The 19,256-nt window shown below is 40.7% G+C and overlaps 1 protein-coding gene across 1 annotated transcript; it reads right to left on the bottom strand.

Moving 5' to 3' along the window:
- Positions 1–2,488: 2,488 nt before the first annotated feature.
- On the bottom strand, positions 2,489–5,084 carry LOC107783510 (nudix hydrolase 18, mitochondrial). The gene is made up of 5 exons (XM_016604487.2): positions 4,719–5,084; positions 4,331–4,451; positions 4,099–4,188; positions 3,808–3,936; positions 2,489–3,525 (listed from the first exon to the last, which is right to left on the bottom strand). The coding sequence occupies exons 1-5, from the start codon at positions 4,955–4,957 to the stop codon at positions 3,376–3,378; spliced, it is 729 nt and encodes a 242-aa protein (XP_016459973.1). The 5' UTR covers positions 4,958–5,084; the 3' UTR covers positions 2,489–3,375.
- Between the last annotated feature and the right edge of the window lie 14,172 nt (positions 5,085–19,256).

Genomic DNA, 19,256 nt, shown 5'->3' with positions numbered 1-19,256 from the left:
GGGATCTCCTGAAGAGACCCAAGATCTGATTAGTTCTGAGATTCCTGAAGAAATCAATGAACCCGAAACTCAAGTGAGTGAGGAACTTTTAATAAGTTCTATTGGTGATGGGATTAATTTAAATCGATCTGAAATGGTGATGGATAATATTTTTGCATATAATGTTGCACTTAACATTATGCAAGATAGTGAGGATTATGAACCCCGATCTGTTGAAGAATGTCAACAAAGATCTGATTGGCCAAAATGGCAAGGAGCAATTCAATCAGAATTGAACGCACTTGCTAAAAGAGAGATCTTTGGACCAGTAGTCCAAACACCTGCTGGTGTAAAACCAGTTGGTCATAAATGGGTTTTTGTGCGAAAAATGAATGACCAAAATGAAGTTGAAAGATACAAGGCTCGCCTTGTCGCACAAGGATTCTCACAACGACCTGGAGTCGATTATGAAGAAACATATTCACCAGTTATGGATGCCATAACATTTCGATATCTCATCAGTTTAGCTTTACGTGAAAGACTTGAAATACATATGATGGATGTGGTTACAGCTTATCTGTACGGGTCACTTGATAATGAGATTTACATGAAAATCCCTGAAGGATTTAAAATGCCTGAAGCATATTCGAAATCTCGAAAAATATATTCAATCAGATTACAAAGATCTTTGTACGGTTTAAAGCAATCTGGGCGCATGTGGTATAATCGCCTTAGTGAATATTTACTGAAAGAGGGTTACATAAATGATGTTATTTGTCCATGTATTTTTATAAAGAAAATGACATCAGAATTTGTTATACTTGCTGTTTATGTTGATGACATAAATCTTGTTGGAACTCCAGAAGAGCTCCAAAAGGCAATTGAATATCTTAAGAAAGAATTTGAGATGAAAGATCTTGGAAAAATAAAACTTTGTCTTGGATTGCAAATTGAACATTTAGCAAACGGGATCTTTATGCATCAATCTGCCTATAAGGAAAGGGTCTTAAAACGCTTTTACATGGACAAAGCGCACCCATTGAGTACACCAATGGTTGTTCGATCACTTGAAGTGAATAAGGACCCGTTTCGACCTCCAGAAGAGGATGAGGAACTCCTTGGTCCTGAAACACCCTATCTCAGTGCAATTGGTGCACTTATGTATCTTGCTAATGCTACAAGGCCTGACATAACATTTTCTGTTAATTTACTAGCAAGATATAGCTCTTCTCCTGCTCGGAGACATTGGAATGGGATTAAGCATATTTTGCGATATTTAAAGGGAACTCTTGATATGGATTTGTTTTATGCTAACAAAAGTAGTGCAGATCTTGTTGGTTATGCAGATGCAGGTTATTTATCTGATCCTCATAAAACTCGATCTCAAATCGGGTACGTGTTTACATGTGGAGGTACTGTCATATCATGGCGCTCCACAAAGCAGTCAATTGTTGCTACTTCTTCAAATCATGCTGAGATAATAGCTATTCATGAAGCAAGTAGGGAATGCGTATGGTTGAGATCAGTGATTCATTTTATTCAAGAAAAATGTGGTTTGGAGTGTGATAAAAGATCCACAATTTTATACGAAGACAATGCTGCATGCATAGCCCAATTGATGGGAGGATTTATAAAAGGAGATAGAACGAAGCATATTTCACCAAAATTATTCTACACACACGATCTTCAGAAAAATGGTGACATTGATGTGCAGCAAATCCGTTCAAGTGACAATCCGACAGATTTATTCACTAAATCTTTGCCAACTTCAACTTTTGAGAAGATGGTATACAAGATTGGAATGCGGAGACTCAAATATTTGAAACAGGGTTTTCGTCAGGGGGAGTAAAATACGCGATGTACTCTTTTTTCCTTACTAAGATTTTTTCCCATAGGGTTTTCCTTATAAGGTTTTTAATGAGGCAACTAGAAATGCGTATTACTAGATATGTGTACTCTTTTTCCTTCACTAAGATTTTTTTTACTGGATTTTTCCTAGTAAGGTTTTAACGAGGCACAATACCTTTTAATGATCATCCAAGGGGGAGTGTTATGAAAATAATTATATTGTGGATGTTCATTTATTACTCCGCTATAGATAATCTTCCTGAAGAAGATTATCCATTTAGTACTCTGTTGAAGTTTATCTACAAGCAGCTGATGCAGGCAGGTTGCAAGCAGCTCAATGAAATGATTTGCAGCAGCTTCTTATTAAACAGGCAGGTTGCAAGCAGTTCATGCAGACAGCTTACAAGCAGCTAAAGAAAAGCCTTGCAGCTGCTTCCTGAAAAGCCTCGTAACTGCTTCCTTTCTTCTATAAATAGAGGAGTTTTCAGTTCATTATGTACAACAGTTTGAAGTTGAATAAAAATATCAATCTCCCTCTATACTTGTCTTCAGTTTCTTTACTTTACTGTTTTTATTTTATAACAATTAACAATTAATTAGTCAACTACATTTTTGCTTTTTAAATGAAATATGAAAGAAGTTGTGAAAGAATGAATAAATCTTGATGAATTAAATCATGAATTCAGAAAAAAGTTGTACATAAACTCTACTTATAACTCTTAATTAACATCCTAAAGAACCCATGTTCTCTAATACTCTCTATTTTCATATGATCTAAACCCATAATAAATCAGGCTTCAAATCACCTCTTCCTTTTGGTAGCTTGAATAGGCAGTGCAGTTTGAGAAAATTGATAAAGTCCTATTTAAGATGCTAGCTCTCACCAACATATTAAACAAGGTGCGACAGAAACAGCTCTTAATCCAATTTGAGGGACAATTTTATAATTCTATCAAACAGGCCATGAGGCTTCTCTTCAGTTAAACACTTGTGTCGTTGCAATTTGCAACCAAAGATTGTCAATCTCTGCATTTTGTTGTAGACTTTGGGATATAATTAATGCCGAAGGTTCCTTTTCTTTTAATCTGTTTGTGGACTTTCAGATGCTATTGCTGATTCTTCATTGCATGCTTCTTTAAGAAAAATAGTAGTATCAAATTGCCATACAAGGCACTTCAAGGTACAAGACTGATTCCAAGAGGTTTTGTCCTCCTTTTTTTGTTGCTAACTTTTGTGCAACAATGTTTGTTCTTTTATCTTCATTGGAAGCTTGTGTCTTCGCTTTGGTGTTCATTCACGGTTCTGCTCTGAACACGGAGTACTAATTTTTGTTATCACTTGTTATTTCCTTCGCTTCGATTTTCTGATTGGCATGCTGGTGTTACTATTTGTTGTTACTCGTTTCTTCTTATTGTTCCTGAGCCGAGAGTCTATTGGAAACAACTTCTCTATCTTGAATAGGGGTAAGGTTTGCAGACACACTACCCTCCCCAAATCCCACTTGTGAAACTACACTGTATTTGTTGTTGTTGTTAGTACTCCATTGGCTTAGCTACAACACACAACAGTACCTTCATCCGACAATAAATGGAATATATGAGGCCCTTCTTTTCTCTTGGAAAGCTTAGAAGCAAAGACATCTAATGCTTCTTTCATCCATGGATGCCAACATACTTCCCTTGCTTCACTAAAATTCACCTGCATAATTGAATCAAATTCAACATCATGAGAATATATTTTGTCGGGCTAAAACCGCTTAAAGATATTCTGAACATAGTATGATATTGTTTGCTTTGGGCCAAGCTCGCACGATTTTTCCTAAAATGCCTCACACCATTAAGAGATCCATATACCTTATATGTAAATTCCCAATCTTTTTAGCTATCAATATGAGACTTTGTTCGCACACCTAACAAATTTTTCATTAAGATCCAAGTGATTCAAGATCAGAATAGTTCCTATTGCAGATTGAAAGCATACCCATAAACGTCGACGGACAGTTTTTTCAGGCCAATCGTCTAGTTCCTCAGTCACACGCAAAGGAAACATGTGCCCCTCATGAAATGTACCTTGGCTTTTGCTTTTGAAACTCCATGTACCTAAGTATTCCTGCAAATAGAACACCGAAAAATATAGTTAAGTAATGAGCAAAATTTTAAGGCTTATGTACAAAAATAATAACTATGCCTCAATTCTAAATTACGGAGAAAAAAAGAAGAAGATGAATAATCAAAATTAATTCACTATTTATTTTCGCATGCAGAAACGAACCTGAACCTCAACCTCACCAACAACTCCAGCTTCTTCAAATGTCTCTCTTGAAGCTGCCTCTTCTAATGATTCATCAATTTCCCAACCACCCTACGTTTTAATTGCAAAATCAAGAATGTCAATTGGTGAATGATACATTACTAATACAATGGAACCATTTTCCCTATATCAATTGGGAACTAAACAAATCAGTACTATATAATTGGATTGAATTAATTGTCCAAAGATATACCTTAGGGAACATCATTCTTGGATTTTTCTGCGAGCTGATTAATAAAAATTCCAAATCATCAATAGGGGTACGCTGAACACAAGATGATTGGTCCGTTTTCTTGCATCTGTACGGAATACATCTGCACCATTATGGTAAAATGAGAGAAAAGCCAGGTGAGTTCGAGAGTCAAACTTCTTAATTTTGATCGTGAATATGAATATAGGATTTTTGAGTTATTGAAATAAGATATATATATTTGAAACTATGTAAAAAGTAGTACAAGTCACAATAATTAACAAATTCAAAATATTTTAAAGGTATATATCACAAACAATTCTCATATTTGCCCTCGAAAACATTATTTGAAATACAAATTATAAGAAGGAATAAATAAATGAATACGCACCCAACAACTTGACGACAACCATGATTGTATCTCTGCAAATCTCTTCCTGTGCGAGAGGACATTGAGAAAGACTTCTTGATTTGCATATTAAAAAACAAAGACAAATTTTTTCTTCTTCTTACGAAGAAACTTTTCTGAAACAAAAAAGGGTACTCAAGAGATGAAAGCAATATATATAGGAATGCAATAAGGCCGTTATAGAGAGAGGGAAAAATTGACGCGTATAATTTATATATCATTCACTCCCGAAAACGTGAAAACATTTGGCTATTTTCTTGGGTTAGATGCTATTCTTTAGAAATTTAAGAAGCTAAATACATATGAGAGATAGAAGTAAGCTTTTCTAGATCTCTTAATTGTGTGGATAATATGAGAATGCTCTGTTACGTTTGTTTGTCCACCCCTTTAATAGAGACAGGAGAGAGACAAAGGAGATTTAATATGAGAATTATATGGTAGTGGACAGGTTGTGCCGGGGTCAATCATTTTGGTGTTGTATTTTACTGTTTTGTTTTTTATTTTTATTTTTAGGAACGCCAGAAACTATTTATATAACCGAAAAAATGTATAAAATTGTATAATTTATATATATATATATATAACACATAATGTATATAAATACAAAAAATATATATTTTTCTGCTATTATTTTGAGAGCGGCTATACAATGTCTTTTTCCTATTGTTTACCCTTAAATCGGATAACAATTAAATTTGTACGCGGTTTTAAGGATACGTGGATTGATTCAACACAAATAATCAAGAATATTAGATAAACGAGTTAAAGCGAAATAAACGATCAAACCAGCTGTAATATTATGGCTTAGCCCAAACCTAGGTTGAACAGTAATTTTGACCTCGATTGGACCCTTGGTTCGAGCTCAGTTATAAATGAAGAAAAGAACAATTAAATAAGAACTTTAGCAGTAGCTAGAAAGCAGAAAATAAATTTGTATTACTTTGATTCGCGTGTTACAATGTTCCTTACAAAAGAAATACTTCTCATTCATATAGTAGGGAAGTTTCACCCCTAGTACAAGTCTAAAAAAGGTAAAAATCTTTCTTTCTCGTTAATTACTAATCCGTAACCGAAATCGAGCGAGATCTGTGTCGTGATATCCGGTTAGGTACGAATATCACGGCCCTCTATCCGTCCTGTGTAACTGTTTACCGTATTTTCTGAGATCTTAAAACTCATTTTGGGTCCGGGGAGCATCGTTTTATCATGCCCGATGATGAACACATCGTTCACCTTTCAAGGATCTCGATACGAAGGGTTCCCAGCCTCGATTTCAATCTCGTGCATCCATGCCCTTCTTCCATTTTCTTCACCAGGAAATCAGGTTATGCAATATCCCCGATTTTACCCGTATACAGATAGTCCACTCGTTTTTTAGAGAGTAGGTTTGCCGAAACGATAGAAAATGATAGATGAACCCCGATTCCTTCCTTCGTACGTTACAACTGAGATGACGGGTAAATCAAAACGTCCCATCAGTCGTGTCGTTCTGACTTCGAACACGTGTTAGTCACCGGTTGGCTGCCTTCGAATGCGAAACGTCGCGCATTGATTGTTTTTTCCCTTATAAAAGCTTCAACCTTTTTCACTTCTTCCACTTTCTGATTCTATATGTTACCCTCAAACTCACTAACGACTTTTAACTTCTCCAAATCTTCATACATTGTTCTTTGAGACTTCATATCTTCATCTTCAACCCTCATATATTTTCTTTGAACCTTCAACCCAGACCTTCATATTTCCTAGATTACAATGGCAAAAATCTGCAAGGCGGTGCATCAGCGGGTTGCTCCTTCATCTTCTCACCCAGATGCCGAGGTGGTCGTTCCCCAAGTGGCTCAAGAGCCTCCCATGAAGAGCTTCATACTCGGAAGCTGCTCTATCGGGAACAACTTCAATGTCGAGAAGGCCTCTAGTCAACAAGATCGAGGCGATGGAGCATGGAGGTACATATGCTCCGTAACTGAAGAGACTCTACCCATAGTTCGAGCGGATTATAAATAAGAGGGTAAGGACATGGTCATTCCCGAGCGCAATGAGGATATTACTACCCAAAGGTACGAGGTGTACCTTGGGCAAATCCACCCGTTCTTTCTGGAGAATCGTGATCCTCTTACGCCATTTCGTGAACAATACCAAAGCCCCTCAGTTCACCCTCGACCATCTACTCTGCCTATACAGTCCCCGAATCTTCCAAGGAGGACTGATCAAGCTCATTCGCAGAGCAAGCAAGGCTCATTTCTCGAGCATTGATGAGGACCGAGACCGAGGCTGGGATGGGAGGTTCGTTCTGGTGAAAACCGAATACTTGATCCCTCCCGAGATTCTGTCGTTCCCTAAGGAGTGGAACACATACCGTAAGTATTGTCTTTCTCGAGTATTCATTTATTTTTACTCTTTTCTCTCATTGTATGTGTTTGTGGTCATGCAGCTATTGCCCAAGTTTCTAATGTAATCCCCCGATTCAAGGAGTGAATCGAGAGGATCTGCAAGCAGATTCCGTACTCAGAGTGCGCATGGCGCAAGCTTTCGAATGGCAAATGGGAGGCCCATTCTTATGGTGAGGTTCTTCCCTGAATAATTATCACCATGCTCTTAACTTACACAGTGCTAACCCTTTCGCTTTTCTTACAGGTTTGCCTAAGACCACTAAACTTAGATCGTTAGATGAGGAAGAGGATCCGTCCTCGCTCGTCGAACCCTCCATTTTGGGTCAGCCTAGGGCTGCCACGAAGGAGGAGGAGGAGAAGAAGAAGAAGAAGAAGAAGAAGAAGAACAACAACAACAACAACAACAACAACAACAATAACAAAAAGAAGAAGAGAAAGTCCTCGGGTTCCCTGGACGCCGAGGTGAAGAAGAAGAATGTGACCATCTAGGTCCGGAAGCCCAAAAAGAGCACTAAGTCCAGGGTAGCGGACCCCGATTCTCTCTACTGACTCAAGGACGAGGCCGAAGATGACGACCTTTTCTTCGCTCATGGGTCGACCCTCAATGAGGGGGAGCAGGCAACGACAGAGAAAGAGGACCATGAGGTCGATCCCCCTCTAACTTGGGAACCAGAGGGAGAGACGGAAGCTACGGCCTCCCAGGAAGTCGCTCTTGTTACGAAGGAGGCAACCGGTGTCATTGACATCGTGGAGACACCCTCCTATACTGAGTCCATGCTCGAAGAGGCCCAAGCCGGAAAGAGAAGTCAAACGAGGTGGCACAGGATCTAGAAGATGCCCTCAACACGTTCTTCGACGGCATGGATATGGTCGCAGTGGAGGATTTTTCCGGTCTTGGTCACCTGGAGGTCTCGAAGAAGGATGTGCCATCGAGAGCGGGCGTACCAAGTTCGAGCACAAAGCTAGTAAAGCAATATCCTACTCCTAGAATGGACCCCGAGCACAAGAGAACGATCATTCTTAAAATCCTGGAGGATGCTCGGGTCCTGTCTGTTTCGTGTAAGGCAAAGATGAACGAAGTGGGCACGTCGAGCCTCTTCAACGAGGCGTAACATGCGCTGAACCGGGTAAGACGCAACCCTTTCTACCCCTTTGTGAATGTCACTTTAGTTTTTAAAGTGCTCTACTAACTTTATTGTTTTCAGGCTTCAGTGCTTCACCATGAAAGCTTTATCCGGTAGCGCTTGGAGATTATCCAGCTCGATTTCGAGCTCAAAGAGCATGTCCGGAAGAAGGATATGTACATGGCTCTTAGTAAGCACCAGGAAGAGGCCCTCAAAGACCTCCATATTCTCCAGGCCAAGCTGAAAAAAGCTCAAAAGGAGGCCTCGACCCTGAAGCGGGAACACGCCGACCTGGTTGAGAAGGTAAAGCTTTTTTAGGCTAAAAATGAGCTGCTAGTAGTGGATACTAACAACACAACTTCGCAGGTCCAAGAAAAGATAGACCTGATCCACCAGCTTTGGGCTGAGATGGACGAGGTCAAGGCCACGACCGAAGTGTGGAAGGGCAAGATGGACCTGTTGGCTTCGGAGAAGGAAGCTGCAAGGGCGGAGCTGGCATCGGTCGAGAACCAACTCCGGGTGGTGAAGGACAAAGTCGATAAGTGGTCTCGGTTAAATGATGATCCTCGGGCACAACTGAGCTCGGCCGTCATGGAATAAGATGCTCTTGGATAATAATATGCCGCACTTAGGTCCAAATTGGATGTAACCTCTGCCGATCCCGAGGAAATGGTGGCCCAGTATAAGACCGATGTGGAGGTAGCCGAGATCTGCTTAAAGACAAAGATTGAGTACATAAAGTGACTATCCTGGAGAGAGACCCTTGAAGAGATCATGCCCGAGGCTTTGACCTATCGACCAAGATTGAAGAATCTAGGAGGCTCGAGGCCGAGGCAAATGAGCTTTATGAGCTCGAGGGTCCCGAAGGCTCCGAGGGCTCTAATGGTTCTGGCGACGAGTCGGGCCCCGGTGAAGACCAGGCGTAAATGCCTTAGTATTTTTCCAGTTTTTCCTTATGTAACTTTTTTTGTTTATTTTGAGGTCGTTCTATAGAGCCTTTGTAAATATATTTTGGAGTATTTAAAATTTTCCCCTTTCTGGCAATACCGTGTCTTTACTTTTCTAGCATCTACTTGAAATTTCTATTTGCGTATAGTTTTTGATGCCTTAGCATAACATCAGATACAGTTTTAAAGCGTCTGTTGTTTGGAGGTTCGAATGGAACCCGACTTCGATGCAACTTTAGTTTACTTGTGGCTTCAAACCCTCAGTGAGATCGAAGGTCTTTAAGATGTTTAAGTATATTAGATGATGTTTTTGTTGAGGGAAACCTTTTAGTAGGTTTCAAATTTTCGTAAGGGCCCTACTTTCTGGTTACGGATTTCGGACGTCTCCGAGCCATTTTTAGGGTGGTCGTAACCTTTTATATTCGGGCACCGCCTAGTGGGTTTGGTGCCTCCAAGATTCAGTAGCTCGAGTCGTCCGAATTTTTATTAGGCGACAGTCTCCAAGTAAGGGTAGCCCATAGGCTTGACAGTCCCCGAGCAGGGGTAGCCCGTAGGCTTTAGGATCCAGGATCGAAGAAGCAAAATGCGCAGTAATAAAGTGTAAGGGAAGTAGAATTTTCTTTCATTGCTTAGTATGCAAGGTACACAATCAAAGGCGCATAAAAACTTGTGTCGTGGCTAGAGTGGACTATATGGGCACGGTTCATATGACCGTTTTACCCTTACAATAAATCCTAATCACCAAGCCTTAGCTTTTAGCACATCAAATTTTCTTTTTCCCTTGCTAAAGATCTTAATCCGAGGGTAATGGCTCCCAGTATTCGAGGTCGAACTCGTGAGGGCTTGGATACAGTTGACCTAAAGCAAACGATTATTGATTTCGATTTGAAATCGATCTTCAAATCTAAGGTAGCATGTTTTAATATTGCCTCGTTAAAAACCTTGCCGAAAAACCCACATCGGGACAAAACCGGTTCAAGGAAAAAATAGTGCAACACGTTCTTTCAGACCTAATAGCCATATCTGTCCTTAGCTGATTACCTGCATACGTTAGTCCGATTTATGATTAAAAAGTAATTAAGTTCGTACCGTAGCAGTAGTACCGCTTTAAGTGTGTCACGTTCCAGTTGTTTGGTATGTTTACGTCATTTCCCACTTCGAGTTTATATGAGCCTTTGCCGTTTATTTCGACAACTCAATATGTTCCTTCTCAATTCGGGCCCGGATTCCCTATGTTTAGGTTCCTGGTGTGTAGTTTTACTTTTCTCAACACCAAGTCCCCGGCTTGAAAGTGTCGGAAGCTGGCTCTTCGATTGTAATACCTTTCTATTTTCTGCTTATGGGCAGCCAACCGGACTAAGGAGGCCTCCCGCCTTTCATCCAATAGTTCCAGGCTCGTGATCATGGCCCCGCCGTTTGGCTCTTCGGTCGCATACAGGAACCTGAGGCTCGGTTCTCCCACCTCGACTGGTATTAAGGCTTTGGATCCGTAGACCAAAGAAAACAAGTGGCCCCGGTACTCGATTCGAAGTCGTACGTTTTGCCCACAGGACTTCGGGCAGGATCTCCTTCCATTTCCCTTTCGAACCGGTCAACCTCCTTTTCAGGTTTTGAAGTATAGTCTTGTTCGTTGATTCTGCCTTCCCGTTCCCACTAGGATGATAAGGCATCTATAGTATCTTCATGATTTTGTGATCTTTGAAAAACTTACTTACTTTGCTGCAGACAAATTGTTTTCCGTTGTCGCTCGGTCGGTATCCCAAATCGATATATTATGTGGTCCCAGATGAAGTCAATGACTTCTTTTTCTTGGACCTTTTCAAACGCTTGGGCCTCAACCCATTTGGAAAAATAATCGGTCATGAACAATATGAATTGAGCTTTACCAGGTATCCATGGCAGGGGACCGACGATGTCCATTCCCTACTTTATAAATGGCCACGGGGATAGGACTGAGTTGAGCATTTCTCCCGATTGATGGATCATTGGGGCGTGTCTTTGGCACTCGTCGCATTTCTGTACGAAAGTCCTTCGCATCCTTCTCTATTTGGGTCTAGTAGTAGTCGACCCTAATCAGTTTCCGAACCAAGGACTCTGCCTCTGAATGGCCCTCGCAAGTGTCTTCCTGAACTTTTCTCAAGGCGTATTCGGTCTTTCCCGTGCTTGAGCATCTGGCTAGTGGGCCAAAGAAGGTTCTCCTAAACAATGCCCCTTCGACCAAGCTAAATCTGGCAGCTTTGGTGCGCATGGCTCTCAATTCTTTGGGATTCGAAGGCAATTTTGATGTCTTCAAGTAGTTTATGTATTTATTTCTCCAATCCCAAGTTAAAATCGTTGAGTTTACTATGACGTGGCCTTCTTCTATCATCGAGTTCATTAGCTGCACTACTGCCCCCGAACTGAATTCATCATAGTCGACCGACGACCCCAAGTTAGTCAGTGCATCGACCTCATTGTTTTGATCTCGGGGTAACAGTTGTAGGGTCCATTCCCTGAATTGATATATGGTTACCTGTAATTTGTCCAAGTACCTTCGTATCCGTTCTTCTTTTATGTTGAATGTTCCATTAACTTGATTTACCATGAGAAGGGAGTCTCACTTAGATTCGATCACCTCGGCCCCAAGGCCTTTAGCCAATTCTAGACCTTCTTCCTCCTGGACTAAGACTCCACTTACCGCCACCTCGGAAACCGCCAAGTAGAGGTACAGTTGTTTGTCTGCTTTCGGAGTGTGCAACAGGGGTGGACTCGATAGGTACCGTTTGAGTTCTTCCAAAGCTTGCTGGCATTTCGGGGTCAAGGAAAAGTTATTCTTCTTTTTTAACAGTGAGAAGAATTGATGGCTTTGGTCCGTGGACCTCGAGATTAACCGGCCCAAAGCGGTTATATGCCAGGTCAGTCTTTGAACGACCTTGACGTTATCCACCATGGTGATGTCCTTTATGGCCTTTATTTTGTCAGGGTTCATCGCGATTCCCAGATTGGATACCATGTGTAACACCCCGAAAAATTTTGAAGCACTTAAGTGTAAGGCCTGGTAAAATTTGCAAAGAAAATAATATTTCATGGTGCCGGACTAGGCTTACGTCTTTGAGGTTGAACAATGTATGGGAAAGTAAAGGAATTTTTTTACCGAAAATGTGCATTTATGCGGTCCATTATGCGACCGCATAATCACTCTGCGGGCCGCATAATGGTCGCAGAAGTGAGCAGGTGAGGGCTATTTTGGAAGCAGCTATGCGGTCGACTATGCGACCGCATAAATATTATGCGGTGCATTATGCGACCGCATAACTGTTATGTGGACCGCATAGTGACCGCATACACATGCAGTTCTTTTGGCTATTTTGTAACCAATTATGCAACCGATATGCGGTCGCATATGCGACCGTAGAACCTGTTCCGAAGCTCTATTTTTGGGTTTTTAAAACCCGACCCTATTTCGTTAAATATACTATTTGGGTCATTTTTGAGCTATTATCTGATATTTTAGAGTGAGAGAGGGTGCCCTAGAGTGAGAAGATGTTTTCCAATAATTGTTCTTCAATTCGTGCCCAAATTTTGGAAGATTGAGAAGGGAAACTCACTAGGTCTTCATCCTAGAGGTAAGATTCTACACTCTAACCCTCAATTTCGAATTTTGTGTAAAAATGGATAATAAGCAAGATAATTTCTGGACAAGAGGGTTGGTTATTTTATATGCATGTGTTATCAAAGGGTGTAGAAAGATTGTTGAGCTAAAAATGGTAAAGGTTGGGTTGTGGGATGAAGGAATCTTCCATGAAAGAACCTTGAAACCTTAATGCTTATCTAGTGTTTGATAAAATGCTCAAATGAGCTAGAACCATGATCATCTTCCTAATTTTGGTTCAATTTGTTATATTTCTAAAATAGATTGAAGTTGCTAAGAATTCCGAAATATTTAGAGTATAAGGAAGCTCAAGTGAGTTATGTTGGCTAAACTCTTCTCTTAGAATTGAATCCCACGGTATTCATGTAAATTATGTAAGTCTCGAGTGATTCACTATGAAATTGGCTATTCCGAGTAAGATTGGGTTGAAAGAAATATGCTCAACAAGCATCCCAAATGCTTTATTCATGTTATGTTACCAATTGAGGATGTGTTAAAATATGGTCTATGCATTAATAATGTTTCGACTTTAAGTCAAGTTTAAATAAAGGCTATTATGCCAAATTTTGTGAAATATCTCTATGTGCATTAGACTCTAAATTGCTCACAGGTATACTACACACCTTCATTTGAACTATATTTGTTTTAATGATGAGGATGATATTTGAAACTGATAAGGTGAGCATGAAATACTGAATATGGCCAACGTACCAAGAATGATCTTACAATTATGGCCACTAGTGCCAATAAAATGAAAAGATGTGAAGGTATTATGAAATGCGATGGTTGATATTGAGAGTAATTATGGTTAATGTCCCTAATGGATGGCCTAGACGATCGGGTTGTGATCGGACTCCATGTTAAAAATGGTGGTATTGATATTGAGAGTAATTGTGGTTGATGTCTCTAATGGATGGCCTAGCCGGTCGGGTCGTGATCGGACTCCGTGCTAAACTTATGGTGGTATTGGTAATGATAGTAATTGTGGTTGATATCTCTAATGAGATGTCCTAGACGATCGGGTCGTGATCAGACTCCGTACTAAATTTACGATGGTATTGGTATTGATGGTAATTGTGATTGATTCTCCAATGAGATAGCCTAGCCGATCGGATCGTGATCGGACTCCGTGCTAAAAGTATGGTGGCATTGATATTGTGAACACTGGTATTGCATACAATGGTATATCGATATTAAAAATCTCCCAATGTGAGATATGGAAATTAATTTGAACACTGTCTTGATCCTAAATTGACATTTGATGTTGATTAAGGCTTTCATTGATATTATGATAATCTTGTTTGTATTAATTGTCATTCTATTGAGAGGGTGTTTAGTTATACATACTAGTAATATTCGACGGTACTAACGTCCCTTTTGCCGGGGGTGCTGCATCTTTCAATGGATGTAGGTGGTTCCACAGCAAGAGATATTGATAAGTGATAGCAGTGCACCTTCTTCCCAACTGACTTGGTGAGCCCCGCTTCTTTCCGGGGTCATGAATCTTTTGTACTTGTGTATTCTATTTGAGGTATAGCCGGGGTCTTATTGCCGGTATTATCATTGTACTCTTCTTTATCTATAGAGGTTCCGTAGACATAGTGTGGGTTGTGTATTGGTGTTAGGGAAAGACAAACTATGCTATGTTGTGGTTGTATTACTTGTCCATTTGAGACTTTAAAAATAGTGAAACTATTGGTAAGAAATTGGTAATTGCAGATATGATCACTTTATTGTTTAATTAAAGAAAACATATATTCTCTTTATTCATGAATGAGTTTGGGTAGAAGGAATCTAACAGGCTTGCTCGGTCGGGTTTACTCGGTTGAGAGCCGGTCGCGCTCCTCGGTTTTGGGGCGTGACACCATGAACCCGAGGAATTTTCCCAATTCGACCCCGAATGCGCACTTCTCCGGGTTTAGCTTCATGTTGTATTCCTTTAGTATGTCGAAGGTCTCCTACAAATGTTTCAAATTGTCCTCTTTTCGCAGAGACTTGACCAACATATCGTCAATATAAACTTCTATTTGATTTTCCTATTTGTTCTTCGAACATTTGGTTTGCTAGGCATTGGTAGGTGGCACCGGCGTTCTTTAATCCAAATGACATTACGTTAAAATAGTAGGTGCCGAATTTATTGATGAAAGAAGTCATTTCTTGATTGTTTGGGTACATCCGAATTTGGTTGCACCCGGAGTAGGCATCAATAAAGCTGAGTATCTCGTGCCCGACCGTTTCGTCGATTATTCGATCGATGTTAGACAAAGGGAAAGAATCTTTAGGGCATGCTTCATTTAGGTCTTTGTAATCTATATACATTCTTAGTTTATTCCCCTTTTTAGGTACTACCACTACGTTATCTAACCAGTGCGGGTATTTAACTTCCCGGATAGATCCTATTTTTAGATGTTTGGATACCTCATCCTTGATGAACGCATGTTTGATCTCGGACTGTGGCCTCCTCTTCTGCTTAACCGGATGGAACTTTGGGTCCAAAGTCAGCTTATGAGTGGTTACCTCTGGTGGGATCCCTGTCATGCCAAGATGGGACCAAGAGAAACAATCTATGTTAGTTTTAAGAAAATGAATAAGTATTTTCCTGAGCTCGTGGGTTAACTCCGTGCCTAGGTACACCTTTCGATTCGGTAGGTGTTCGATTAATATGACTTGATCTAACTCTTCGACCGTCATCGGGGTCTATGAATGATCTCGGGACACCGTAATCATCCTTATCATCTGCGCCTCATTCCTCCGGTTCGGCCGAGGCCGGCATCAATGATTGATATTTAATTTCTTATTTCTGGTCGGCTCCGCGTTCCTTAATATCGAAACTGCGAGCACCAGGATTACTTTGTCGACTGCGAACATCTCATTTGCGGCCGGCTGCTCTCCGTAGACCGTCTTGACTTCTCCTGGTGTAGGGAATTTCAACACTTGGTGCTAGGTCGAGGGTACCGCCCTCATGTTGTGAACCCACGACCTTCTGAATAGAGCGTTATATCTCATGTCCCCCTCGATCACGTAGAATTTTGTTTCTTGGAACTCCCCTTTAGTGGTTTCGCATGCCATGTTAAATCCGTTCAACACCGGATTTTCGGCACGATTTGGTTGTGTAACCCCAATTGCTCTACGACCCTTGATCTAATGATGTTGGCCAAACTACCTGGATAAATCAATACACATTTAACTCTAGACTAATTGATAAGTACGAATATTACCAGCACATCATTGTGAGGTTGCACAATGCCCTCGACATCCTCGTCGTTGAACGAAATGGCTCCCTCCGAGACATAATACCGGGTGCATTTTTCCATTATGATAGATACTTTAGTGCGCTTTATCTCGGGGACATCGACTCCTCCGATGATCATGTTGATGACGTTCTGAGGCTCCTCTTGTTCAACTTGTTTCTTGGCATCTCTGTTCCTGAAGTGGTTTTTGGCTCAATCATCAAAAAATTCTTGGAGGTGCCCGTTATTGAATAACCGGGTAACTTCTTCTCTCAACTGTCGGCAATCCTCGGTCATGTGACCATGGTTGGGGCGACTTCGTCTCTTTTATTCGCTCGATGGCTGACACGATACTGGCACATTAACTTTGAAGTTATACTCTAATAATCTCGGTGCTTCCCTACCCCCAAGCGGCCTGTCGAAACCATTTTTCTCATCAGACCTCAGCTACTGGACCCTCGATCGCCTCTCTTCTCGTTCCTTATGGGGTGACGCCCGGACCCATTTCCCCTTCGGTCTGCATTGTATGGTTGGTACCAATTGCGGGCCAGTCTGAGCTCATGATCATCGACTCTCTTAGACCTATCACCGGCCTTGATGGGGTAAACAAACCCAGAAGGAGCTCCGAGTTGGTCGTCCTCGACCTTCATCTTTGACTGGTACCTATTATGGACGTCGACCCAGGTCACCGCCGGGTACTCTACCAAATTTTGTTTTAGCTGCTGAGAGGCCAAGGAACTTCGGGGGTTAATCCCCTTAGTGAATGTCTGGATGGCCCAATCATCTGCAACCAGAGGCAGGTCCATCCATTCCATCTGGAACCTTGACACGAACTCCCTAAGCTTCTCGTTGTCTCTCTGTTTAACCTTGAAAAGGTCTGACTTTCTGGTCTCAACCTTGATGGACCCGTCATGGGCTTTTACAAAAATATCTGCAAGCATAGCAAATGAGTCAATAGAATTTGGGGAATAAGTTGTGAACCCTATCATTGCTCATTTGGACAAAGTCTCCTCAAACTTCGTCAGTAACACCGACTCGATTTCATCGTCTTCCAAGTCGTTTCCCTTGATTGCGCACGTATATGAGGTCACATGCTCATTTGGATCCTTGGTTCTATTATATTTGGGGATATCAGGCATACGAAACCTGTTTGGGATTGGCTTCGGTGCCGTGCTCAGAGGAAAAAGGCTTCTGGATAAATTTCTTAAAATCAGGCCCCTTCAATGGATAAATTTCCACCTTCTTGTCATTAGCTTCAATTTTCTTCTCACCTGGCTCTACCCGCTTCATTAATGCTTCAAGCATTTTCATTATCTCGGGGTTGACCTCGTGTTCGGCTTCACCCGGTCTCGCGGTGATTTGCTCATTTCTTCGGGGGCTTTACCGGGATTGTTTGGGCTCGACCCTGCTACGCTATTACCGCCTGTTCAACCTGCAACATTTCGAAGATTAGCCGTAGGCTTACCCCATCACCTTCGCCTTCGGGGCGCTTCTCGAGTTGTTGGTCGGGGTCCCCTGCGAACATTGTTTTCGGGATCAGTTGTCAAATTAACGTCGATGGCCACATGCGAGTTAGCATCGATCGGATCAGCAACTGGTACACCATTGGGATCAGCAGGAGGTACCTCGTTGTCGGGCACCGAATTATTATTTTCGCCATGATGTACAAACTCAGCGTCAACGTTCAAGTGAGCAGACTGAGAGTTCAACATTTTTGGGCTGACCTAAAATTAAGACTTTAAAGAACACAGGTAAAATATGGTGTGTTATGGGGATTCGTATCAAATCACCACTATTATTCTTATCCCCACGGTGGGCGCCAAACTTTTTACCCTTAAATCGGATAACAATTAAATTTATACGCGGTTTTAAGAATACGTGGATTGATTCAACATAAATAATCAAGAATATTAGATAAATGAGTTAAAGACAAAATAAACAATCAAACTAGTTGTATTGTTATGGCCTAGCCTGAACCTAGGTTGAACAGTAACTTTGCCCTCTATTGGACCCTTGGTTGGAGCCCAGTAGTGAATAAAGAGCAGAATAATTAAATAAGATCTTTAGCAGTAGCTAGAAAGCATAAAATGAATTTGTATTACTTTGATTCGTGTGTGACAATGTTCCTTACAAAAGAAATACTTCTCCTTCTTATAGTAGGGGAGTTTCATCCCTAGTACAAGTCTAAAAAAGGTAAAAATCTTTCTTTCTCGTTAATTACTTATCCGTAACCGAAATCGAGTGAGATCTGCGCCGTGATATCCGATTAGGTACGAATATCATGGCCCTCTATCCGTCGTGTGTAACCGTTTACCGTATTTTCCGAGGTCTTAGAACTCGTTTTGGGTGTGGGGAGCGTCGCTTTATCATGCCCGATGATGAACACATTGTTCACCTTTCATGGATCTCAATATGAAGGGCTCCCAACCTCGATTTCAATCTCGTGCGTCTATGACTTTCTTTCGTTTTCTTCGCTGGAAAATCGGGGTATGCATTATCCCTGATTTTACGGGGCATACACCTATAGCCGAGTGTCTTTAGTAAATGGTCATCTTTTAATTTCTCACATAATTTATGAACCTTAGATTCTTTTTGAATAAATTAAAATTTATTATGGTTTAAAATTTTGGTAAAAATGTAATTATATGATTTTGGTGGGAAAAAAAGTCATAGTTATTTTAAATATGTGAAATTTACCCAAACATTGACAATGATATTAAATTAATTGTATACTGTTGATGTATTCTAACTGGTTATAAAATGTTATTTACTGCACTTTTAAATTACCAAATTAGAATTCTATAGTAAATAAGCTAATTACAATTAGTATAAGCAATTTTAACTTGAGATGTAAAATTCTTATACTATAAAAGCTGAATTCAATCAATGCTCCTACCTAATCGCAAATTGGACATAGAGAGAGGCAGTATTTTGTTGAGTGCAAAGACAAAACGTAACGACAAGACACGTTAACACGCACACAATAGCGTACTTCTCGTTCTTTGTTTGCAATTGTTAAGTGGGGGCAAATAACGCCATTTGACATCATGTTTGGATGGAACTACAACAGGATCAGAACAAAGAAACGATGTTGACCTGACAAGACAACACCCACTTAAGAACTTTAATTGGTGTCTTTTGTGGACCATCTCATTTAAGTCTTTGGGGTCGTTTGGTATGGGTACAAGAATAGTACGG

The sequence above is a fragment of the Nicotiana tabacum genome, chromosome 15 (genome assembly GCF_000715075.1).
Source record: "Nicotiana tabacum cultivar K326 chromosome 15, ASM71507v2, whole genome shotgun sequence".
NCBI lineage: Eukaryota > Viridiplantae > Streptophyta > Magnoliopsida > Solanales > Solanaceae > Nicotiana > Nicotiana tabacum.
This window is presented reverse-complemented; position numbering and strand designations above follow the sequence as displayed.

Excerpts from the sequence above, each read along its gene's own strand:
- LOC107783510 (XM_016604487.2), bottom strand. The coding sequence starts at position 4,957 with ATGATATATAAATTATACGCGTCAATTTTTCCCTCTCTCTATAACGGC. Across the intron at positions 4,452-4,718 it reads GGTTGTCGTCAAGTTGTTGG|ATGTATTCCGTACAGATGCA; the intron begins GTGCGTATTCAT and ends ATAATGGTGCAG. Across the intron at positions 3,937-4,098 it reads TTGGTGAGGTTGAGGTTCAG|GAATACTTAGGTACATGGAG; the intron begins GTTCGTTTCTGC and ends TTCTATTTGCAG.